This window comes from Pagrus major, chromosome 9 (genome assembly GCF_040436345.1).
Source record: "Pagrus major chromosome 9, Pma_NU_1.0".
Classification (NCBI taxonomy): domain Eukaryota; kingdom Metazoa; phylum Chordata; class Actinopteri; order Spariformes; family Sparidae; genus Pagrus; species Pagrus major.
In genome coordinates this window covers 27,467,460-27,492,828 of record NC_133223.1, presented here as the reverse complement: position 1 = coordinate 27,492,828, position 25,369 = coordinate 27,467,460, and the positions used below count along the sequence as shown (strand labels likewise).

At 40.9% G+C, this 25,369-nt stretch overlaps 1 protein-coding gene across 1 annotated transcript in view; it reads right to left on the bottom strand.

Moving 5' to 3' along the window:
* Nucleotides 1-3,513: 3,513 nt before the first annotated feature.
* Nucleotides 3,514-25,369, bottom strand: part of adarb1b (adenosine deaminase RNA specific B1b) — a 129,238-nt gene continuing 107,382 nt past the window's right edge. Inside the window, exons 4-12 of the mRNA XM_073473386.1 lie at nucleotides 23,229-23,303; nucleotides 17,581-18,506; nucleotides 14,588-14,702; nucleotides 13,127-13,295; nucleotides 12,836-12,987; nucleotides 12,046-12,214; nucleotides 6,583-6,764; nucleotides 4,615-4,793; nucleotides 3,514-4,353 (exon numbers count right to left, since the gene is read on the bottom strand). Of these exons, the coding sequence (XP_073329487.1) occupies nucleotides 4,177-4,353; nucleotides 4,615-4,793; nucleotides 6,583-6,764; nucleotides 12,046-12,214; nucleotides 12,836-12,987; nucleotides 13,127-13,295; nucleotides 14,588-14,702; nucleotides 17,581-18,506; nucleotides 23,229-23,256 (2,097 nt within the window). The 5' untranslated portion in view covers nucleotides 23,257-23,303 and the 3' untranslated portion in view covers nucleotides 3,514-4,176. The remainder of the gene's footprint in view (nucleotides 4,354-4,614; nucleotides 4,794-6,582; nucleotides 6,765-12,045; nucleotides 12,215-12,835; nucleotides 12,988-13,126; nucleotides 13,296-14,587; nucleotides 14,703-17,580; nucleotides 18,507-23,228; nucleotides 23,304-25,369) is intronic.

Below are 25,369 nucleotides of genomic sequence, written 5' to 3'. Positions count from 1 at the left end.
ACTCTCCAGTGGACAAACAGAGACAGACACTCAGAAAAAAACCATAAGAAAGAATGCCAACCATGTGCAAAAGTAAACTAAGAACTCTTTTATTCTTTTTTGTTCATTTTATATATCTATCTTTAGCTTTTTATTTTATTTTTTTTTCTACTCGAGTCCTTTAAAAGTTTGTCATCATGCTAGGTGCAGCTTCAGTGTTGGTAGTACATGCAAGGTTGTGGGTTTTTCTGTTGGTGGAGGTTTTTCACACATCGGACGACTGGAGGAGAGGGAGAACGGGAAGAATATCGAGTGGACAAACACTGACCACTCTGGAGTCACGCCCCCCCCACACACAAAAAAGAACAAAAACAAAGAAAAAACCCCCAAATACAGATGCAGCTGCAGGGGTCGGGTGGTGGGGGGGCGCATCAATCATCATCGAGGACTCACAAAGGGTTAAGCAGAAGCAGTTCAGTTCTTGCTGTGATAGTTGCCATCCAATCCATAAACGGGGACGGTTTTATATCATGACATCATCAGTTGACATCTTTAGTGCAGACATAAGAAGAACAAAACTCTAGAAGCAGGCAGTCTCTTTAGAGGGGAAATATACAAAAAAAATCCTCAGACAGCTTTGTAGAGAGAGGACAGAAGAGGAAGAGGAGGAGGAGTACGGGAAGGAAACGTCATTCAGACTCCTGTTTGCGATGGGGTGACATTAAAGGAGACATCAGGAGTATTGCTTGTGACTTTGGTCTGGGTCTGTTTGGATTTGTCAGGGGGGGCACTGGATCCCACAGTTTTCTTCTTTTTTTTTTTTTTTAACCCAATTTCTAGGTTTATACTTTTAAAGGTCCGCTGTGTAGGATTAGTGGCATCTAGTGGTGAGGTTGCAGATCGCAACCAACTGAACACCCCTCGCCTCACCCTATGCTAAAATTGTGAAAGACGCAAAATGCCCTGACTGAGCCTGTCCTCAGCAGAAAAAACGACGCAGGTTATAACGGCCCATATTTAAGTTGGTCATTAGGCGGCAACCTCTGGTGGCTAAAGTAATTATCACAGCTGAAAAGGAGGACGTGAGGAGAAGTAGTATAAAGAGTGAAGTCTTTATATTGGAGGGAGGAAGCATGGGATGGATGGATTGATTAAACATGCACAGAAACCTAACCTAACCGTGTCGCTGTTACGTTGCAAAGGTCATGTTGTTTTGGGAATGGTGATATATGTCGTTTTGGGAGACACTGACAATAAACCTATTCAGTCTTTTAAGTATGAGGATGTGATGACTTTTCTAGAGCCAGCGTTTGGTTTGTCCGATCTGGGCTACTGTAAAAACATGGCGGTGCAACATAGTAGATGTCGTGGAAGAGGACAAACTTTCTCTGTAGGTAACAAAAACACAATGCTTAGTTTCAGGTGATTATACACTAACAGAAACAGTAATTATGAATATTATATTCCATTTCTGCCCCTACATCCAGTCCAATTGGGCCACGACCTCTATAGGCCATAGTAATTATGACAGCAGCAAAGGAGGACATCAGGGGAAGGAGTCTAAAGAGCGAGAAAGTGGGAGGTCAGGTACAGATGTTCAGGTCAAACAACAGGGCTTTCGCGCTGACTGTGTGAGAGTGAAATTCACGCCAAAATCTTATCTTACTAACATTGAGTTACGTCATGTACATTTAGAAACTGAAGTTGCATAATTGACGTAGTTATTTTAAGCCAAACCACACTGTCACACCACAGCAGTGATGTTGTTTTGGTAATTGAGGATGTGTTGCCTAAATCCTACACACTGGACCTTAAAGTCGACTCTGGTTGATTCCCTTTTCCTGCTTTTCTAACACGGACTCATAAAACAACCAAATAGAAGTAAAAAAGTTACATATATGACATCACACGTGCCAGCTGGTGGATGCCACTTTTAGCTGAGGCACCTTACAGTGCATATTTTTTTTTTTTTTAAACATTGGTGGCTACAATGGGGATGAAGCCTGTTAACCCCGGCAGTGTTAGTGCCATGCTTTATGGTGCCCAGTGAGTCACAGAGAGCCACTAATACTTACTTAGGTACATTAACATCTTCACAATCCCAGCAACAGGGAGAACAGTTTGTAAGGGCGGGATGAACGGATCGTACAGGGAACAGATTTAGTCATTTTTGTTGTTCCTTATTTACACAGAACTACTTATACTGCAGCAACAATGATTGCAGGTCACAATATACAAGTGCCCACGGAGAGCTACAGATGCACTAAAGAAGCCTGACAATTCATTTTCCCCCAAAAACTGAATGGATTACACAGTTTTTTTTTCTTCTTAAAAATCAAAAGTACATTGTTAAGTGAGTGTACAAAAAACAAACAGTAAAGGGTCGATTTATAAAAGAAAAGTGAGGGATATTGAAGAACCACACATGGACATCATCATCTTTGGTGAAGATTCCACAGAGTATGTCTGAGCACACACATATATTGCACACACACGCACGCACACACACACACACACACACACACACACACACACACACGCACGCTCACATACATTTCCTACAGCTGGGAATTCACTGCAGTTACTTGGAAATGTGTCCTCGTGTACGGATTTTAAAACTCGAGGATGTTTTTACGCACTCAGGGTGTAAAGGTGGCAGGTCGGATCACAAAGGTCTTCTTGGACTATGCAGCTAACGTTTGTTTCTGTAGATGAAGAAGATAGGACGACGGAGATGACATCACACTGTGACACATTTGGTTGTAACCTACCGGTAGAGTTTGTCAGACATTAGCACACGTTGCATCTGTTCGTACAGGGACTGCATGTTACTTCACTGTTGTGGAGGGATACAACATCTTTGCATTTCAGACTATAACTACAGGCCGGCACAATGTAACTTACTGGACGTAGACCGAGCCTTCTACTGACAGCTATCATGGATCCCTGCCACAAAGTTACAAGATCTGAGAGGTCTGTGTATGCTATCACTGTTTTCACTGCAGGATTATCCCCCGATCCCTAAATGCCCAATCTTTAAGAAAAACAACAACAAACAAAAAAACTGTCCCTGTCCCTCCCCCCGAAACAAACAAACAAACAAACAATCACAAGAAATCTAGAAAATAGAGACAAAGATTCAAAGCTGCCTGTGGAGGAAGATGCTGGCATTCATTCAAAAATCATTCACTGATGGAAGCTCTCCACCACGTGTTTTCTGCTCTGTAGGCCTCCCAGTTCAGTTCCCATGCAAAGCCATGGCTTAGATCAAGGAAAAATACAACGTGCAGCACCTCCCAAAGCTTGTCCCAAGACCCAGGCGAGGGGAGGAGGAGGAAGAGTCGGGAGGAGGAGGAGGAGTAGGGGGGCTGCGATGCTCTCAACATGACCCCGCCATGATGTTTCAAGTATGGAATGATAGTGACGTAAAATAACTTAAAGATGAATTAATGAAGACATAAAAATCAAGAAAAACCGCTGCGACACCTGGCCTGCGTTTTCTTTCCAGTCAGAGAATCAAACAGGACCACAACATGTTGTTACATTACCATCTTTAATACAGGGGCTATGAACATGTAGTCTCATCTAAGGAATGGACCAGATAACACACGTTAAATGTTACATAACTATTGCATGTTCCTTCTTTTCGGTACTAGATTTACATCCTGAAGATTTATGCATCTTTAAATTAAAATTCCTCATAGTCATATTTTTTTTTGTTTTAGGTCCATACACGTTGGTTTTAGTTAACAAAGATCCTGTTTCTAGGCTACATTTCACCCTAAACTTGCTACACTCATCGATCAAGACAACAGACAAAACTTTCAACTCCACATCTACGGCATAAAAACATCTCTCGGAAACACAAAAACCATGGATTCCAGTTTTAAAACAGAAAACAAGTAGATGAAAAAAAACATCATCCTTTAAAATCAGAATAAAAGGACAAAAATCAACGTGAATGAGGAGAGACACGGTGAGGTCTTCTGAGGAATGAGAATGATGAGCTATGGATGGTTTGTGAATTTACGCACGTTTATTTCCACAAGTACAAAGTGCACGTGCGTGCAGACACATGGGACGGAGGTAAGTGTCTCTGTGGGCTGGTCGTTAATAGGGGGCGCTCTTGCTTTCAGGCCTGGGTCGGGGGGGAGGAGGAGTGGGGGGTTAAGGAAATCCCTTGGTCCCTTGACTCCCTCAGGAGCTCAGGGTGAACTGGTCTTGCTCAATGGGCTTTTTGACCCAAGCACCCAGGCCGGCCTTGTGGAAGGCCTTGATGAGCGCCTGCTTGGCAGAGTGGTACTCTGTGGCTGCCTGCTTGGCTTCATGGTAGGAGCTGGGCCTGAGCACCTTGATCCACAGGATGGACGACAACTAAAAGGGAGAGAGAAAGAGAGACAAGTACGTAAATAAACCAGCTTACAACATATAAGATAATGTGGGACAATATTGAAAACATTTTAGTTGTAGCTTAAGTGATGTCATACAAGTACGAAGTAAGATTAAAAACACAAAATGTGACCAAAACAATAGAAACAGAAAGCAGCGCACACTACCGGCGAGGAGGGCCGGGTATCAAACTTCTCCTTTGTACGGCCTGAAATGCTTAAGAGCAACAGAGTTCAGTATGTTTACCTTGGAGTGTAGGCGCACCCAGCGGTTGTAGAGGGCGTTCTTGCAGAGACGTGAGGCTCGACCCATGTCGTCCTTGCCTGTGGTTGCATTGATCACCTCCAGAGCCTGGTCACCCACTGTCCAGTTCACACTGAAGTTGGGGGCCTTGCCCGGCTGCCTGGCCTCTGCATTACTTATACCTGGAATCAAAAACAACAAATGAAGGTCAAACACTAAAGAGTGGCACACCTGAACAAATATTGTATCTGTCCATCTCCTTATTGAATGATTTATTGAATATGAAGTAAATCCTGCTACATCTCAAGATGTATTTAACATGTAAAAACTCAAAAACTTGACAAAAAGCATCTTCATGAAGCCAGAATGTTTTCGTTTTGGAGGTTAACACAGGACAATATTCTAAAACAGACTAAATAAAATGCTGAATTAAATATTTTTCCTTTAGCGGCTCTGTTCACATTATGTTAAGACCCTCAACACAAGAAAAAAAAATATCTCCAAGCTCTCAAGCAGAACTGTGTCAGAAATAAGATAATTATTTTCTTTCTCCTTCCTCCAAAGCTTCTGTGGGAGACCCACAGGAACATATTAAAGGATGAGGTATCCAAACCTGGCAGCCCATTCCTTCAAATGACAGCTGCTCCCACAGCTCTAATACCTTGAAATATCAAGTTTTTTTCCTCGCTTTTTATTTTGTTGTTGTCCTACTGAGTGGAGACAAAATATCATCCACCCAGGGGGACTCTGAGGTCAGAGCCTGCTCTCTTCCAGCACACTACGGGGCATCGGCCTCCACTGTATTTGAAGCGTAAATGGGAGATATATGGATGCCATAAATCCTGGTGTCTTACTCTGTGTGTGTATGTGTGTGTGTGTAACGCTCCTTGGTTCCATTTGGCAGCACTTGTGGCAGAAGATGATTTAAAGGGGATGAAATCCTTAGTGCTCTAACGCCACAGTGCTTCACCGCTAAAAACTCTCTAAAGCGGAAAAGGTTAATAACCCCCAACTATTATCTCCTTTACCCGCCATTTAGAGAGCAACCAGAGAGGAGGAGCAGGGGGAGCTGCATTTAGCTCCACACCATGTGATATGATGCCCTCTGTCATCCCAGAGGATCTAAAAGAAAATGACCACAGCGTCACTTCACCTGTCTGGATTTCAGTTTTTGTTGTGACCTGTTTTGTTTAGGTTTAGTTTATACTTATTTGTAGAAAAATGTTGATTCAATAAACATTTCACCAAAAATCACAATTGTCCAATCACAGCTTGGAAACGGTAACTTGTCACTGAAGGCTGTATGGTCGGATGGTTGTGTAGACTTCTTGTCTGTTGAGGTCAATGCTTGAAGTAAGTGTGCAGTACTTTATATCGTACTGTTTTATATGGAAAAGAGAGGGATTGAAACATTTCTCTATGTTAAGAAATAACATTTTTCTTAAAATTAGAAGAAAGAAGGAGGGTCTATGACAGGAGACTAAATGACAATAAAGAACCCACTGGTTTGTGTGTTTCTGTACATGCTATTGTTTCACAAAGTCCTCTGACCGACCGGAAGACGAATACTGAATGCTTCGTCTAAAAATGGAAAGTCAGGGGAAAAAAAAGAAAAAAAGGCTGCAGGAGTCTTGGTCTATATGGCCTTTTTAAAAGGTCAAGCTGATGCTGAAAATTTACAAAAAACGATGAAGCTATTCAAATTCCACAGGAACTAGGCAAATGTCAGCTCAGATCAAACACAGGAGAAAAGCAATAACTGTCTTCCTGCTGTGGACTGACCAGTGAGGTGGATGAATGTGTTTACTGCTGAGGATTACCATCTTCCTCTTTGATATTTTGACAGCTTCAGTTTGATTTGCAAAGATTAATAAGACGGTGTCCTCAAAACATGAAAATGTGAACATAATCACGGCTCAAGTTAAAATTTCAGCAGAACTCTTATCAGATTCTTATTTCCACATCACTGACCGCTGAGCAGAGGCCTGTTGAGGGTGAACTGCTGAGGCAGGTCCTCGATATCTGCGATGCGCTGGTACATGGCCCTGGAGAGGTGGTCGGCATGGTAAAGGCTGCCAAGGATGATGCTGGAGAAGTAGATTGGCTCTGTGAAGTAGCTCATCAAAGACCCCTGAATGCCCACCACATTCCACCTGCAGAGGGAAAACACACACACACACACACATTAGAAAACCTGGAACTGGAGCTACATTTTTGGGTGATTATGGAGAAAAATTGTCTGAATAATGTTAACCTTAAAATGCACTTCTATTTTGAGACCTAACTTTCAGCATCCGTTAGTTAAGGTCAGTCAAACAGTCAATACATTGGTTCACCACCTCATTCACATTCATAAATATATAAAAAAAACAATTACATTGCCAAGCTGCCATTGTAAATAAGAATGACCTGCCTTGGTAAAAAAAAGGTTAAAAAAAATAATTAAAACCTGTGTTCGGCAATCTACTTCTAAAACGTAATGTATTACATGTTACTAGTTACCATCATTTGAAAGAAATAAGTTCTCATGGTTTCTGTTAAATGGACTGAACAACTGAAATGTGGAGAATTTAACCAAACTAACCATACTGACAAAAGTTAAAACATTAATATCGTTATGAGCCTCTTTGAACGAGCTTAAAAGGGTTGCAAGCGACAAGTGAGTCTTAATTTCATGAGTTGTAATACACTTAGTAACTGTAATAATATTTCCACAAATCCTATTAGAAAAGCGCTATATTACTTTGTTGCTGCTTAAAGTAATATATTACTGTAACAGGTTACTTCTGTAGCACGTTACCCCAAAACACTGATTAAAACATTCAAATGAGTCGCGTGATGCACATCATGACTCCATAGCAACCATTAACTACCATAAAGAGCAAGCAGAGCCGGTGAATCAACGGTTAAACACTTACACAGTATTAAAGCAACAGAAAACACAATATTTTCTACCATTAATTTCTAAATTTCTCGCTGTAATTTTTAATTAGAAACTGTCATCTCCTCAGTGTCTCAACCATTAATGTATGCTCTGCAAAAATGACATGTAGAGATGATTGCAGTCAGCCTAAAAAGTGACTGTGTTTGGAGCTTAAGAGCTGTGTTCTGTGTTTCTTCAGCATTAAAAAAGTTCAGAAACTGAATCTACAAAGAAAAATGACAACTGGTACGTTTCACACACAGTGACAAGTGACACACACACAACCCCACAAGCAAAATATATTAGTACATAACCAGCCGATGCTATATACCACACATGATCACCCACAATCCTACACTTGTGTACACTCTGAGGTATCCAATTTCATTTTCTACAAACTTCTGTGTATTTCTACGCTGTGTCATTAGCCATCTCTCCCCAGTCATTTTCCCATTGACATGCTCTGCGAAGCATCGTCTGAGAGAGAGGGAGAGAGGGTAGAAACAGACAAGAAAGAGGGATGCAGAGGGACACAGTGAGAAGGGGAGGGATGAGAAAATAGAGAGGATACGAGGGGGAAGGAAATTAAGAGAATAGATGAAGCGAGGATATTTCTTTATGCCAACAAATTTGATGAAAAAAAATATTATTCAGTCTCTCTCTCTCTGGAGCCAAGCCCATTCATCCCCGGGATGTAAATCTTTAAAAAACATAATCAATTATTTCCTCAAACAGCTGGGCACTGTTTGGAGTTAATTCAAGCCGGTCTTATCACATCACGTAACACTGTCAAACAGTAATGAAAGGTAGGAAGTGGTTGAATGCTGAACAAAGCTGTTGTCTAACAGAAGCTAATGGGTTGTTGCACGTGGGAATATGGCCCGATGTCCCTCCAGATTCCCTGTGTTTATATGAATGGCATCCAGGAACACAACTATATTTGAGCTTTCCCTCTCCCGAGCGTGATATCAGAGGAAAATGGCCGCCGTGTGCAGGCGCAGATACCAATATTGTGACGACCCCTGCTGCTGTTTATGAGTGTTGTGTGGGTTTGTTATTGACACCCTCTACCTGTCTCTCTCTGAGGTTGCCAGAGGAAGCCGATTGCAGTAACAGCCAGATGTGGAGCACCTGTTTGCTCATTCCTATATGATGATGTGATGATATAAAAGCCCAGCTTCCAACTGGGCACATATCTTTCTCCAACTAACTGAGAACATCAAGTGGAATCTAGAACAAGACAGAATTATAATGCCTACTCTTACTGTGATGGCCCGCTGGCAGAGGTGCACATTTACTGGTTATGTTTTCACCTGTGTCTATTTGTTAGTTGGTTGGTTCGTCAGCAGGATTACACAAAAACTACAAAACGGATTTCCATGAAACTTGGATGGAGGCTGGGTCTCTGCCCAGAATAGACCCCATTAACTCTGATCGGGACAAAGGGACGGATGCAGGAATTTTTCACACTTCCTTTAGCATGCGAGATTGGACGTTTTTCAACATTTCTATTAATTTTTCTTGATGAAAAAAGTCAGTACAATGTGAATCTGGATGTTAATCGGGTATGGGTAGTTTAAAATTTAGAGTGATAGGTTGTCTTGATGGAATTAAAAGGGACTGTTGGGCCTTGGTGAAGGTATGCGTGCTGTGCCATTCTAGTTTAATTTAAAATTATATTTTATTCCTATATATTAGCTGCTAAATCTTTGATTCTGATTAGATTTTGTTCCAGATATTTTTTTAAGTATGCTTTATCTGTAAACACAGTGTTGCACTGTTGTGCTTTTAACATTAAAGAACTCTAAACTATATAGACTTCTGCTACATCAATTCTCGTTGGTTTTGGTACTTTTGTTGTAATTGTCGGTGTTAACACTAACCCCTAAACCATTAATAACCCTCCAAATTCTCAAAAACCAGAAAGTGACAGTGTGATGATTCTCTTTTTCTTTCACTTCAGGCAGTCTGTTTGAGAGTGTGTGAAATTACCAACATAGACCCAGAACAATAAGAAATATGCAAGCACAAGACCCGAGGCTAGTAAGAGGGACCATTGTTTCCATATGCAATATTCTCTGTGTATAAATGTGTGTGAAACTGAGGGAGGGCAAAATGAAATCTCTTAGCTGCGAGCGGTGAAGCACACATTCAGCGCAGTCAAACAGCCTCGTAATATTCAGTGCCGTGTGCGCACACACATTTTGTCAACATAACAACGGGGGTTTCGCAAATACACCTGAAAGGACACACACCAAAAACAAGCGAGCACACGCGCATTATGAGCCATGTCTTCAGAGGCATTCAATTTAAATCCTGTCAAACTTTTCTGTATTTCTTCGCCGTCTTATTTTATTCAATATCATGCTCTGTGCACACACAACACACACCGAGAAAACAGGGTCAGAAGGCCAATATAATCAGCTGTTAAAGACAGAACGACAGGAGGAAAGAGGACAAACTAAGAGCTTTCCGTGTTTGCTAATGAGCTCATTCAAATAGCAGCGAACAACAGATACTGAGGAAGAGTGCTGCTCGCTCTCGCTGAAGCCGTGGGGCTGGGCATGTAATCAAAGGGAGAATGAGAGAAGAGAAACAACATGTAAGGAGGGAACATTACGGGCAAAGTGTGCTGCTCAGGTGCTGTATTAAATATCATCCCTGCGGCTAACAATCACTCACAGGGGGACAGAAGCAGGTGGGCAGCACATCTCTCACCTGGCTAATAGCTGTGACATGAGAGGGCAGAGAGAGAAGCCTTTCACAGTCTTTTCGTCGCTGACACAATCCCTAATCTTAACCACAGAGGGTTAATTTTCTGTATCATCGCTGTGTTAAAATATATCATGTTTTTCCTTGTTATCTTGTAAAGCTTGGCCAGAAAAAACCCACATGACTAAATGTACGGCCTCCAACCTATTTTGCCCTCTACTGACTTGGATCGCTCCACTTTGGACAACCACACAAATTCTGAATCACTAGTACCGCCGCTGACACGCTGAAAGGGCAACAAGACTTCTCACACGGTGCAAACAGCGTCCGCGACACAGTCGACATCTCCCTCATCAAATACACACACAGCGTTCAATCACTCGGAGCGTTCAGGCAAGGTATTACGACGCTGGACGGAGGAGGAAGAGGAGGAAGAGGAGAGTTATGGAGAATTTTTATCGTTCATCACAAGGGAGGCACAGTGTTGCCTTGAACATGGACAGAGACTAAATACGATATGATCTGCCTGCAAAAATGTCCCAAGGACCCATCAATTCAGCTGTCCCTGGAAATGATAGACTTGAACTGACAAAGCGAGGATAAAATGCCATTCATCGCAGCACGAGTAAATAAAACACACAAAAAGAACATCATGAAAGCTTCAGCATAAGGTTACAAAAAGAGAGTGAAACATAGTTACCTGAGACAAAGGTCAGCATTTTGGGCAGTACATTTTACCAAGAGTTTCAGATTATTATCATTTAGAATTTTTTTTATATAAAAAACATTTTTCATGGCTTTATTTGAAAGTACAGCTCAAGAGTGAAAGAAAAGGGATGAGAGAGAGTGAGTTGACATGCAACAAAGATTCAAACCCTTGGCCGCTGCAGCATCTGTACATAGGACGCTCTAGTGTCGGACATTTGTGTACTGATATAAGAAACAATGTGTTTCTTGCTGGTAGATGGATTTACTTTTGAACACAGCCAGGCTACCTTGTCTCCAGTTTTTATGCAAATCTAAGCCAATTGGCTGCAGGCTGTAGCTTCACAGTTAGCATTTTATATAAATGTTCATCTGTCTCAGAGACCTGATCAAAAGTCATACTCTCTCTTTGTTTGTAGCTGTTTTAATTGATTGTTTTTATAACTTGTATTTTGTTTCATTCAGTATTCGCAGACCTGTTTTAGTCGTTTTCTTTTTCAGAGTTTAAATGAAGGCAAATAATAAAATAATAATAATACAAACACAGAAGTGGTATCAATTGTCTCGTCTAACTCTCTGCAAGGAAGAAACAAACACATTTCCCAAAATCTCAAAGTATTCCTTTAATTGTTTTCTCTGAAGTAAAGAAACAACAGAGAACAACAAAGCAACAAAACAGCTTCTAGTCATAATGAATATTAACCGGGGCTGCCCAATTAATTGAAATATTTATGAAATCGCAACACGGCCAAGCGCAATATCCAAATCGCAGAAGTTGCAACTTTTTGATGAAGGCGAAACATGTGACAAATCAGCTTTTTAATGAAGTACTGTAGAGCTGCAGAGATGCCCTGGCCTTTTTTGTTCTCCAGATGTAAGAATAAAGAAAAAAGATGTTTTTTCAACCCCCAACAAATGTCACATCATTTTCATCAGTTTTTTCAGTGAAAATTAAACATGATCATTCTCACTAATGGTGAAGCACATTGCAATCATGAAAAAACCTGTCAAAATAATCAACAATATTAACTCTGACATAAATCCCCAAATGTCTGCAGTAAGACTTTGTAAAGGCTCTAAATGACCTAAATTACCTTGCGATCTTGTCACTGCAGGACATGGTGAGTAACCTCTCCCCCTGCAGCACCCCGTCCCAGGTCTGGATGGTGTTGCTGGACCTCACAGGGATGGTGCCCTCTCCCGACTCGATTTTCGTCCTCAACTGTCCTCGTGCTTTCCGGTTGGGATGTCTATCTCCTTGGTCTGAGTGAGACAGTGCGGAAAGAAGATGATAGAAAGAGATGCATAAATAAAAGCATAAAAGCTATGGACTGATATAAAGGACTACTGTGCTGTACATTTTGGATCCCCATCAGTGTGCAAATACTTCCTAAACATGAGAAAACAGAGAAAAAAATGAAAGCAAAAAAACGGATTCCACAAAAGCATAACCTATTATTTATTATTACGTTATCAATGTGTTCTGCTGTTCCACCAGCAGGCGCCATCCATTCTGTGACTAATTGAATGTGGCTGTTTTCTATTCAGTCTGCCATGTGCAACGGAAAACACTTTGACAAGAGTAAGAGGGAGGTTAATCAGACAGACAGTGTGGGTGAGCTGGGCGGGAGGAAGACTGATAGAGACAGACAGCGAATGACAAAAAGCTCTAATTACTGGAGCCTTGTTTAAATGTGTCTGTAATGCGTATTTGGACATCGGAGTAAAATTCTAATTAAATGAAACCAAGCATGAGTAAGAGGAAAACCTACAAATTTGATTACATGAAAAACACTGTTGATGAAACTGAATTGTGAACAAATTAAAAACACAATGTCGGCTGAGCTGAGGAGGAGAAATGAGGCTGGTGTGAGGCAGCGGTACCTTCCACGCCGGCCTCGTGCGGGGAAAAGATCCTGGCGTCTCCACAGGGCGAAGTGCTGATGTAGAGGTGGAACTGAACGTTGTCCTTTAACCTGTAGCCTCCCTTTTCACAATGCACAAATATCGACTTCTGGTGCTCCTCCTTGTTGTTGCTACGAGGACGAACAAATGGCAGATTTAATACGAGGCTTACAAACGGCGCATTTTTCAATTATAGCTCACTTAAATGAAAGGAATGAGATACAGCAAAGGGCAGTGTGAATATATGTAATTGCGACACCGTCCACTGACCTGAGGAAGAACTCCAGCTGAGTGTAGAGGTACCTGATGAGCGAGCGTCGGGCGATTATCTCAGCGTGGCAGTCATTGAGTGCCAGGCCGCGGTCGCTCATGTACTCACCGTTGATGCATTTGGTTCCCGTGGAGACACAAATGACCTGTGCTTCCTTCACATCTGTGCCTGTTGAGGGTAGAGGAAACAAAGACATATAAGTCAATGGATACACAACCTTAAAATACATACTATACACAGTAGGTGGTAGTGTTTTAATGATGTGGATAGGACAGAAATAATCCTTTAACTTTTGTCCTCGTCTAACCCTGCAGAGAGATGGCAAGTTGCTGTAAACTATATAAAAGGGAACTTAAGGAAACAGAAACATTCTCCGTATGAGTGTTATACTATTGTTTATTCTGTTATTAGATAACTAGCACCTATACATACGTGTGAGTAGTATTTTTCTGTGTGGTTGATCAATATGGAGTTAATTTTACAGCCCCCCTCCACTCAAAAATGTGTAATTGCTTACTGTTACTTCACTTAGATGTTTAAGCTTTACTGTTAGGAACACAATGGGTCACAAAAGCACAGCACTGCTTTAAAACTCTGGTTAGTTTATTGTTTTTAAAGGATAAGTACACCAAAAAATGAAAATTCAATCATTATCTACTCCCGCCCATGCTGATGGAAAGTAGGGTGAAGTTTTAGAGTCCATAAAACATATCTGGAGCTTCACAGCAAAACAGCGTTGCATTAGTCTCCTAAAAAACTGAAGCAGCTGGGGATCTGTTTTAAAATGTCAAAAAACATCCAGGGACAAAAAACAACCAACCAACAAACAAACAAACAAACAAAACAGCTTGTAGGGCGTAATCCAAATCTGTGGAAGCAGACTCTGAGAATTTACTTTTCAGTTAGAGTAGGAGATGTTGTGCAGTAAAAGTAAAAAAAGAAATCCATATCTAAAGACTGTGACTTTCTCAGTGAGCAATAAATAAGTATTTTAAGTCAAAAAAGACATCTGTAGATCTGAATATGTTTATTTATTTTAGATATTGATTGTTGGATTGTTTAATCTACAACATTGCATCATATCTGTAAGATCATCATATGTTCTGTATGTGTGTGAAATCTTAATTAAATGTACATGTCAGGTCCAGAGTTGAGAGATGGCAAAGAATGGAAATGCTCAAGTTATGTACAGATATCTACAGTAAATGTTTTTTTAGCTGCACTCCAGCACTGGTTATGAGACAAAAAACAAAACCTGTGGGTGTTTAACTCATAAATGTTGTTGTTGTTGCATAAGCTGCTAATCAGGCCATTAATTTACATTAACTTGCATAAATCTAACACTTAACATTGTCAACCTTTTCTCCATGAGCCTTGGCACCTGAATTTTCCTTTGGATAACACTTGAAAATTGACTGTCAGCACCATATGTTGTGAGCGGGAAAGCATCCCATATCTACCTGTTGTCATGACGACTCCCGCTAGGACTTTCCGTCGTGCATGGGGGGAGGTGAAGTTGTCTGTCAGCTCACTGAACTTATCCACCACCAGGCGAGAGACGGCATCAGCCAGAACCTGGAATTACACACACACACACACACACACACGCACACACATACATGCGCACCGCCACACAAACACGAGCTTGTGTCAGATATGTCAGCTTACAAAGCGCGTCTGATGTTATCCTCCCCTGGAGCACCATGTACCTGTCACAGTGCTCGCATTCAGCTCCAAACAAGAGTCAGAGCGTTGAAACGGCAACAAGTGAAACTAGGTTGACCCCCTGAGGTATACCTAACCGTCTTTCAAGCAACACTGTTTGAGTTTGGCATGACGGTTATAATTTACCTCTCTCTGCTGACAGTGAATCACAAAAAGCAAAAGCCAAACAAATAAACCTGAGCAACAGATGTGAACAAAGTGTTTGTTTGACGTTCTACGCGGCTTGAAACTCAACTCTAAGCTCTGGGGGAACCTGAAGTGAACTTCATACATCTTTTGTTCTTGGACAGCCACCTCCTCTCGCTGGCTCTTTATCCACTGCTAATGTGATGGAAAGAGGAGAGACGATGGCTGGATGACCACAAATTAAAGAGATTAGTCCAATATTACTTCCCTGCTACTTTGGAGTCACCCACTCGTAGCCAGATCATTTGACTTTCGAATGTCAAGGTCGTCTATGGTGTGGAAATGACTGTTAATCTCTACGGGTCCAAAAAAGTTGAAGTGCCTAACATTCAGACAAAAAAAGACATGTTCAAAAATACTTCCTATTGGGACTGAATAAAAGAAGACTTGTTTTTCTCAGTGTTTGATGGTTTGAGTGTCAACAAAACCAACTCCAACCTCAAAACACAAAACTAAAGTTAACATGTTTTTTGCACTAGCAGTGGACTCCAACCATTTTTCCCCATTAGTTCCTTGCCAGATGGAAACAGGCGGCAGAAATTAAATACCAAGCGACAGAGAATTAATAGAGCAATTAGTGGGGGCGCTATCATTAAAATGGGGTTCTTGTCGAATAAATCAGTTGACAAGTGGAGAGAGTGAGTAAAGGGGAAAAAAGGCTTTGGGGAGGGGACTGTTGACAGTGTGTTGTGCTGATTAGCTTTGCCGACAGTGTTATCTCCCCTCACACACTGGCATGGCTCTGACAGTCACCTCTACAGTGGCATCAAAAGCAACCACATGCCCTTAGTCCCTGCACACCTGATGCGAATGAGGCTTTAACGATAACCAACTAGAACAGCAGAGTTTGATGGGGGTGAGCAGTTTGGAGTAACCTTCTATGCAACTCCAAAATCAAATCGATGTTTATTTCCTCTTAGGTGGCCACATCTCCTGTAAAATCCCTGAGGAGTTACTGACCGAACTTTATGATGATGATATAATCAGCCGCTCGTTTTGGAATACACTCATTATAGAGAAGATTTTGTGCTTTGCCAAGATGAAAAATAAACATAATCAAGGGAATGGTAGTGTTAAAAATGCTTTTCAGCTCCACACGCTTCTAAAACTCTTCAGTCTTTGTGATTTCAAGTTCTGTCATTTTCATCTCTCTTCTTAAATTCTGATTAGTGTTTCAAACCTACTTATGATTGACAAGGTCAAGTCAATGATCCAATGACAGCTTTAATGAAATTTGAAAAATTATGTGACAGATATGTCATTGCATTCTTTTAAAAAGCAAGGTAAAAAAAAAATAGAAGAAAGTAGATCTGTCACTCCACAAACTCAGAACAAATCTTGGTTCTCTTGTCATTTCCAGTGATTTTGGTGTCTAGAAAGGTTGTTTCAGTGTGTCCCTTATTGACTATTGAATGTCTTCTAAATGAGAAGTCTTGCATTGTATCTACAGTTTCATTCGCCCATATTGAAAATAAATGCACAAGTGCTTTGAGAATCTTTATGTATCATGAAACAGTTCAACAGAGCTAACTTTCAAAGCAAAGCAAAGTGGGATTGTGCACATTTTTGCTTTAATGGTGAGGGTACTCTAACAAGCTACTGTAAGTAACTATTGTCAGGCATTGTACAGACATGGTGCTTTTTTAGAAAGGCTGACACATGTTGTAACTCAAGTTCACATTTATTTTGGCTCTTTGGATTCATAAAAAAAATGTGGTCATTCACAATAACTCATACCTTACGGGTCTGATGTTGGGTCAACCCTGCATACTTACTTTTATAAATAAAAAGTGGATTTGAAAGGTAACTGCCTATACTTTAGTGTGGTCCCAGTTGCTGAACATCTTGTTGAAATTAATTCAGTGGCTGAGTTTCTGCTCTGATTTGGTCAGAATCTTTACTACCCCATTTCGACCGAGGCGGTTCAGGTGCTGGTTTGGAGCCAGCGCCTACTCAGGAACCAGTTCTTTGCATTTCGACAGCCAAAGAACTGGCTCTCTATCAGTAAAACTGGTTCCAGAGCGGCACCAACGCTTTGCTGGTCTAGAACAAAGAATTGCTTACGTCAGGGGCCGTGGGTGGGGTTATCATGACCAAGGACTAAGGAGAACTAAAACCGCTTATGACCGCCATTTTAAAAAACCAGAGCTAGTGTAGTGTATTCTGTCTTATCCACGGGAGAGCAAACAAAAGATTTTCACTGAGGATGCCAAATTGGAGCAACAGTAGTTCGAGGATCATTCATATTTGGATGCCAATGTAAGCATGTAAAGCCAGGAGCAACACTTGTAAAGAGTTGATGTACTCTGACATAGTTGTTCATAGCAATGCTGGGAATTTGGAGACGTATACAGTGACTGAATGACGTGACCCTACAGTGGCACTCATGCTCATGGAAAAGCAAATCTGTTCTTAAAAGGTTTTCGCAGGTTGAACTACCTCCGAACCAGCACCCACACCAGCCCAGAACCAGCACTTGGTTTGCTTTGGTTGAAAGGGGGTATACAAGTATAACAGTCTATAAGGAAAATAAACATCTTACCTGGGGTAGGTGAAGCTGCAATCCCTCTCTTGGTATGGGTTGCCGGGATGGCGTCTGGTCTAGCTGCATGTTGAAGAGAGCTGAGAGGGCGGCCTGCGCTGCCCGGGCTTTAGCCAACTTCTTGTTGCGCCCTGAGCCTTCAAACGTCTGTGCATCCACCGTTACTGACATCACAAAATTCTTGGCATGACTCTCCCCGCTCTCTGAGACAAAGTCATATTTGAGGCCTGGCCTGAGCTCATTGAGGATCATGACTGGGTTTTTGCCACTGGAGGGCGAGCTGAATGCTGATGGAGGGGGCAATGGGGCCTGGGCAAGGTTGCTGCCAGGTGGTGTGGGCAGTGGGTACTCCCCTAGTGAGTTTAAGGAGCTGCTACCATTAGAGCCTAGATAGAAGGATTCTTCAGGTGCGGCTGGTGTCTCAAAGCCATTGAAGAGCATATCTGGGAAGTCAGCTTGGTCAGATGTAAAGTCTGTGTTCACCGTCAATGTTCGACCCATGGCCAGGTGTGCCTCAGAGGCATTGGGGAACTGGACGAAGGAACGCAGTGCTTTCTCTGCTGCATTTAGTTTTGCCTTCTTCTTAGTGGGGCCCATGCCCTCAAACATCTGTCCATTGACCTCCACAGTCATGACAAAAACAGGAGCATGGACTGGTCCTGTCTGAGACAGCAGTTTGTACTGTAGACCCGGTTTGATTTCGTTCAACTGCATCAGAGCATTCTTGGGCAGGACTGGCCCGGGCGTTTTCTTGCGCTTCTTGGCCCGGAACTTTGAATGTGCGTGTCCATTGTTCCCCTCTTCTAGGGGACGCTTTCGACTGCCCAGGCCGCTTCCATTGGGGAGCTGTTCAGCCACTCCCACCCCGTCCTTGCAGGACACGTTGTCCAGGTTTCGGTTTTCCTTAACATCGGTGCTGCTCGAACCTGCGGTGCCCAGAAAGAGTAACTTACAACGCCTTCGTTGCAGGATCTTGTAAATGCAAAATTTATAGATTCCTTTATCACTCTTTGGAACTGAACCAATGATTTGTGTTCCTTAATCAAAGCAAGAGAAGCTGGCTTTTCATTTGATGGAACATATTAATCTATAGTCTATCAATATTATTAAAAATAGTGGACACCATTGGTACATCTACTGTTCATGAAGATATGCCGAGTTCTCAGAGATGTACCCTGGTTAACATTCATAACAGTGTAAGGAATTTTTTGACTACTTCTTTTGCTATATAGTATTTAACTATGAAATTAACTACTTTACATATTTACAATTTACATATTCGTTAATATAATTATAGTTATGAAGGTTTGTTATTCTAATGGACAAGGTAAAGTGTGAGAAATATATATTTTTCATTTTTCAGGTTGCACAGTGTCATGGGTCTCAAACATAAATGCACACAAATACGAGCTCACATATCAACAGTCAACATAGACGCTTTCACGCACACAGAGCTGTTTCTCATCCACTCTATCAATTTTTAATCGCTTGAGTGCCTCCAGAGAAATTAGGTACATTTTAAGTGTTCAGTTTTCAACTCCAGGCTCTGAAATATACTGTACTGGGGAACACATATCACTGAATCCAGTTAGCAAAGTGGATGGAATATTGGCAAAAATTTTCATTTATAACATCCTTCAGCAAAGGCTTGATAGGTTACTCCTTGCGGTACTCAGGAGAAAGAGAGGCCGCAGTGTGCATGAGTGGGTTTGTAGGTTGGGTTGAGGGAGTGCAGGGAGGAGTGCAGGGGGAGGAGCTGAGGACCAGGCAAACAGGAGAATACATCAAAGAGGCAGAAGGAGAAGACTCCACCTACTGCAGGATCCTAAAGGCTTGACTGGTGACACGGTAGGAGGTTAAAATGCTGTTTACCCGTTTTACATGAGATTTTTGAAAAGGATGACTGTCGTATTTAAAATGAGGAAAATCTGAATTCAAAATCTGTTTCTAATGAGGTGCCATTCATAAGACCCTGCGCCTCTGAGATCCCCCCCATGGAGCTTGTCAGAGAACACAGTGTTTCAGGTTGCAAAATGTAATGACATGCAGTTACCATCTGCATACTACAACTGACATGTCTAAAGGCAAGAAAAATGGACGCTTATTTCTTAGATCAAGAACACAAACTGCATATCCTTCAATTTATGAGCATATCTGCGCTCAAAACATGCAATATGTCTTGGTGTGTGCGTGCATTCTGCAAACTGGTTTTGCAAATAAACAAGGGAAAGAAGGGAGAGCACAACTGTGCAGACTAGTAGCCAAGAAGAGCTATCACCTATCATAATGGTGATAGGTGATATTTGTGTTTGACAGGGACATAATCTCAGCAAACAACCATTTAACCACCATAGATACTGTAACATGTGTAAGACTTTTAGCTGTGGTGGAAAATGATGAAAGTTAAATAAGGACTTATAGCAACATTGAACACATAATGAATGCAGACCGCTCGAATGTGCAGCAGAACATATCTTTAAACTGGCTACACCTGCAGTGTGCAAAACAAGACGGTGAGCTTGTTTTTGGGATTGTGTCTTCAGTTTTTGGACCCAGCATCGCTGTCAATCTGCAAGTTAACATCTACAGACTACAGTAAACCTGATAAAGTTACTAAGCAACCACCAGCTGCTACTTAAATGCAGATAGGTGATCAAGACCCCAAAGTGGAAGCCCCGTTTGGTCTAAGCTCTGTTTGCTCAACTTTTATTTTTTGTTTTTATCTTCCCCAAGGAGGTTATGTTTTCGCCTGTGTCCGTTGGTTCGTTGGTTTGTCAGCCAGATTACAAAAACTTTTATCATTACTTTTATTATTTGATTCATTCAGTCTGCTCTCATCAGCTATTATCACACAGGTGACCGGAAACAATAAACAATAATAGTAACTTTCCAAACCAAAGTGCCAGCTAGTGTCATTTTCTGTATGACGGTAATTTAATTTAACAGAATGCTCAGAATTTATTACCCATTTCTGTATGGGAGGGCCGTGAACATGGCCTGTGTAAAAAATACAAATAGAAGACTGGTCTATTTTTGCACACGTAGAGTGGATCTCCGTGGCACCTATGCAGCACTTACACACTGCTCTCACGCCTGGTGTAGCCATTTTAATTTAGCCGCTCTGCAAACAGCCCGCATGTTATGTGTTCAATGTAGTCAGCCATTTAGACTCCCATTCTAAATTAATTATTTAGAATACTACTGGAAAAATGGTGAATTTCCATTGGATTCAATGCATGATATACTTGAATACAATATGTAGCAATAACCAATACCTCTCCTAAACAGTTGTGTTTGTGGGGTAGTGGAACCAATTTGCCAATCAAAAAATGTAATCACATACTGACAACTTGAGCATGCTGCACAGACAAATACAGAGAATATCATTGCACGCAGAAAAAACAAAACAAAACTGGAGCTCTCTTTCTCCGTTTCAGAATGTACCATTCAACACATTAAAAGTTAAGATTGATACCATTCATTTTATGGTATTTTAGCTTTTTGCAGGACGATGGATATCCAGTAATACTCTAGAGCCTCAGATCAGATCAGCGGACAAAAGCCATAGAGCAACAGCCATGACACCATGCACTGAATTATGGCACACCTACATGCAGTTGTGGTCATTATCATGCCAGCATCTGTGTAATCAGCAACCATTAGTTATGCAAAGACAAAGGATCCAATATGCTTGGATCTTTCAGAGCGTAGATCCCCTGTGGGGGTTGCATAACCCAAATATCGCAGACGAAAACATCTTTTATCACAACTTCATTTTAAGGGTAACTTGTTTGTCGGGCTTTTGATTTTGGAATGACTCGAGTGATTAAAGAATTTCAAGAACTGCTAAGGTTGTCACATAAAAGTTAAAACATTGTTTCATGTTTTTGCTCTGGTGTTCCCTTGGTATTTAAGAAATAGGCTTGTGTGAGCTTGGACTGTGTTTTATCTTCAGATATTTCTTCTGAGGCTCCGGAGGCTTTGAAAGACAACAAAGATTATTTTGGAGGCATGCTCATTTGACTTTACAACATGCTTCTTCACAGAGCAAAAACACTGAGTACGACACTACAATGAGGCCTGTTATTTTGTATTGTGGGTTGGTGCACTGCTAGGATGACAGTTCTCTCTTTTAATGTAGCTCAAAAATTGTTAAGGTGTGGGCAAACACACATTGAATCATGACTTTCTGTAACTTCTAAGGCTTAGTTGCTGGGTTCAAACCAAAATGTCTAATTAAAGTTCAATAAGCTGAAGTAGAGAGGATTTTCTAAAGAGAGAGAAGGGGGTAGAGGGAATCTCTAATATGACCTGATGCCTCTCAGATGTAATTATTAGATCTTCCTTAAAAAGTTTCGGTAAAGTCAGTGGTGTGTATTTGTGTGTGTATGAACTGCTCTGTGTCTTGGTTCAGGTGAGGGCAAACGAAAACTTCCATCACGCTCATGGAGTAGAAACTAAACGAGAATATGATTAGCAAAACAACAGATATAATCTTTTCTGACATGACAAATAAATATGTATATAACTATAAATATATATGTGTGTACATATGATAGAATTACACAATATTCATACTTATACTGTGTATTATCATATCATTTATGTTACTATATGATATGAACTAGTTGATATCAGTCTGTATACATGATCCAATAGACATAATATCCTTTATATATTTTTTATTTTGAAATTCCCCTGGCACGTCTGTGTCACCTTTTATGTCCAAGTGCACCTCCTTCCTCAACATGCAAACAGTGCTAGTGCAAGGAAGTAATGGCAAGCAGCAAGACGAGGAGGATATTTACTCATCTCATAGGATCATCTATTCTATTTCAATTTTTATTCGCATTTACCTACTTGCTACTTTGTCTTTGTGCTGCTGCAAAACTTAAATTTCCCCTCAGGGGATCAATAAAGGATTATCTTATAGTTTTGTCTCCCTGACCGTTACTGAACGAAATTTTATACTCTTGCTCACTGTTCTTGCTGTTATGTGCCAGAGTTTTAAAGTAAATTTTACTGCACTTAGCTGCTTACAATTATTTACAATTATTTATATATTGCTATTTTCTTTATGGCCAAAAGCAGAAAAGAAAGTGTTGGCAGCTTCTTTTTTGCTAACTGTTAAATGGACATAGGATACTGTCTCATATCGATCGCAGCCCCTTCAATTGAATCGAATCAAGATCATATCATGGCAGACTTTTTAACATTATGGCATCGTTGTCCAAAAAATCCAGTGGGTGGTGATTTATACCCTGTGCAACTAAACTGTGTATGTAAAAGGTGTATAGAGTGAACATAGTCTTCATTTTATCTGATTTTTTAATTCCACTGTCTTGCTTTATTTTTCTTTTCTTAAAAAGTATGTAAAGGCCACATTTGCCTTAGTTTGATTAGTTTAATGTTGTATTGTATTTCACGTTGTTTTATAAAATGTAGGCGAAGCATACTCATACTTGGAAATATAAGCGAGTATACATGTGTTTTCACACTGATTACACATCAGAGCAGGAGAGGAAGAAGACATACAAGGGAAGGCATGCGGGCAGAAAAGAGGGAAACAAAAATACAGGCGGGCATTTGAAAGTAAAGAGCAGCTATTGCTCAGACTGAGAAATGAGGAAAAACCAGAGTCGACTCACTCATATTCTCCTCCTCATCCACATCCATGGTGACGGGTTTGTTCTGACCTGAGAGCAGCCTCGCCCCCACTGCACCTGGGGATCACAAGACATGAAGGTGGACTGCATAAGTATGGACGGTGATACTCGTGCACATAAACACATTCCAAGACCTTGAGTGGCTACAGCGATGATAAATTTCTTGATGCTCCAGCACGCACACACAAAGGAAAGTGCACATTTTGCAGTGTGGAAGTAGCTGGCGATGTAGGCATATAAATATTCAGAGACTGAGAGATATCAAGGTGAGAGAGGAGGCCAGGGCTGACAGGCCTTAATAGCAGGAGCAGTCTATTGTGACTTTAATATCCCTCCGATTAGACCTCATTTCCCACTGCCTGCTGAGAGATATACAGCCAGTGACATGGCCAAGTTACTCCGTTGCTACACACACGACTTATCCCAAGGTGGAGAGTGCGATTAAAGCTCCATTAAGCAATATTTTTCACACTAACATAGAATCAAATGATTTCATGCAATTTGAAATGTTCGCTCTGGGTCCCAATTACACTGACAAAGAACACCCAACACTGAGACTTTAAATTGTTGAATCCAAAGCAGCAAATGAGCGGCTCATTAAGAAAGCCAAACATTTAGCAAAGCCTTTTTTTTCTCCAGCTTTCTTGCCTCAGGCTTCTGGACAGTATGTGATCTGGTATAAGCCAACAATAATATGAATGGGGGATAGGAATTTCAACTTGGTTGTATCTCTCTGGATGTCAAACGCCAAGCAGTCTAAACCAAATGTGTCATGACCTAACTTTCAAAATGACATTTTTTTTGCCAGTTGAGGGGCAAGGGAACAATCTATAATAAATATAACACAGACTTACTCTCACAGTATAAAGTTGTAGGAACAGTTGCCCATTCCACATCCTGCAGATGTGGAGATTTTTGAGTCTCATTCCCAACTCGTCAAGTACTGACGCTTTGGGATTGTAGGTCAGGTTGGTCGCCATCCCGAAGCGTCAGTTTGTGACGAGTTGGGAATGAGACTCAAAAATCTACTTTTCTTCCAAATAGGACCTTCAACAACCACTTAAAAGTAGTATATTAATATAAAATATAAATCATATGTATTGATATCATCTAGGTTTATTTCACACATTCCTCTTCTTCGCACAAAATGCTTTTGAAAACTTTCAGCACTGCCCAAGACCTGTTAACAAGTCTCTTTCATTTGTTACCGAGAATTTTTTCATCACTTTACAAAAAAACCCCCTGCAAAATAGTTGACAGTTGGGCTGTAACTAACATAATATCTGTGTAAATGAATCCATCAATTATTCTCTCGATTAATCAATTAGTTGTTTGGTCTATAAAAAGTCAGAAAATGGTGAAAAATATTGATCTGCCTTCCCCAAAGCCCAAGATGACTTCTCTTGTTCGTCCACAACCCAAAGATATTCAGTTTACTGTCAGAGAGGAGTAAAGAAACCACAAAATATCCACATTTAAGCTGGAATCAGAGAATGATTAATCAATTATCAAAATATTTGCAGTAATTTAATAGTTGACAACTTATTGATTAATTGTTGTAGCTTCAGTTGACAGCACTACAACAAAACTAAAATAGGACTCAATTTCACCTTTAACAGATTGTTTGGATCACAAATTTTTATTGATGATTCGTGTCAACCATAAGGTTAACTTTTTATAATCATTACACCCTGCTGACATCAACTTAATGATCTCCCAAAAATATCCTTTGGGAAAAGTTGCGGCACCGGCTCATGCTGAACCGCTCATTACAGAAATAATAGTTCTACAAAAAGTTTCAACCCACCACCAAACACTTGAAAAAGTCATAGTGCGACAAAAAAAATGTTGCTGAGGGCAGGGCAGATGAGTGCAGACTGATGAAACAGACTAACAGAGTAAGTTAGATGAGAGAAAGAGAGAGTTAAAGCAGCGAAGAGGGAGAAGGGAGAGAGGCGAGCGGACACAGAGAGACAGAGAGAAAGCAGGAGAAAGATGGCATTGTGATATAGAACAGATTGTGCTGATTCTACTCTCCCTCCACCCGTCTTCCATCAGTGCCCCCATTCCTCAGCCAGACACTTCTTAAGCTAAACTAAATGGGCTAATTAATCTGGGCTAAT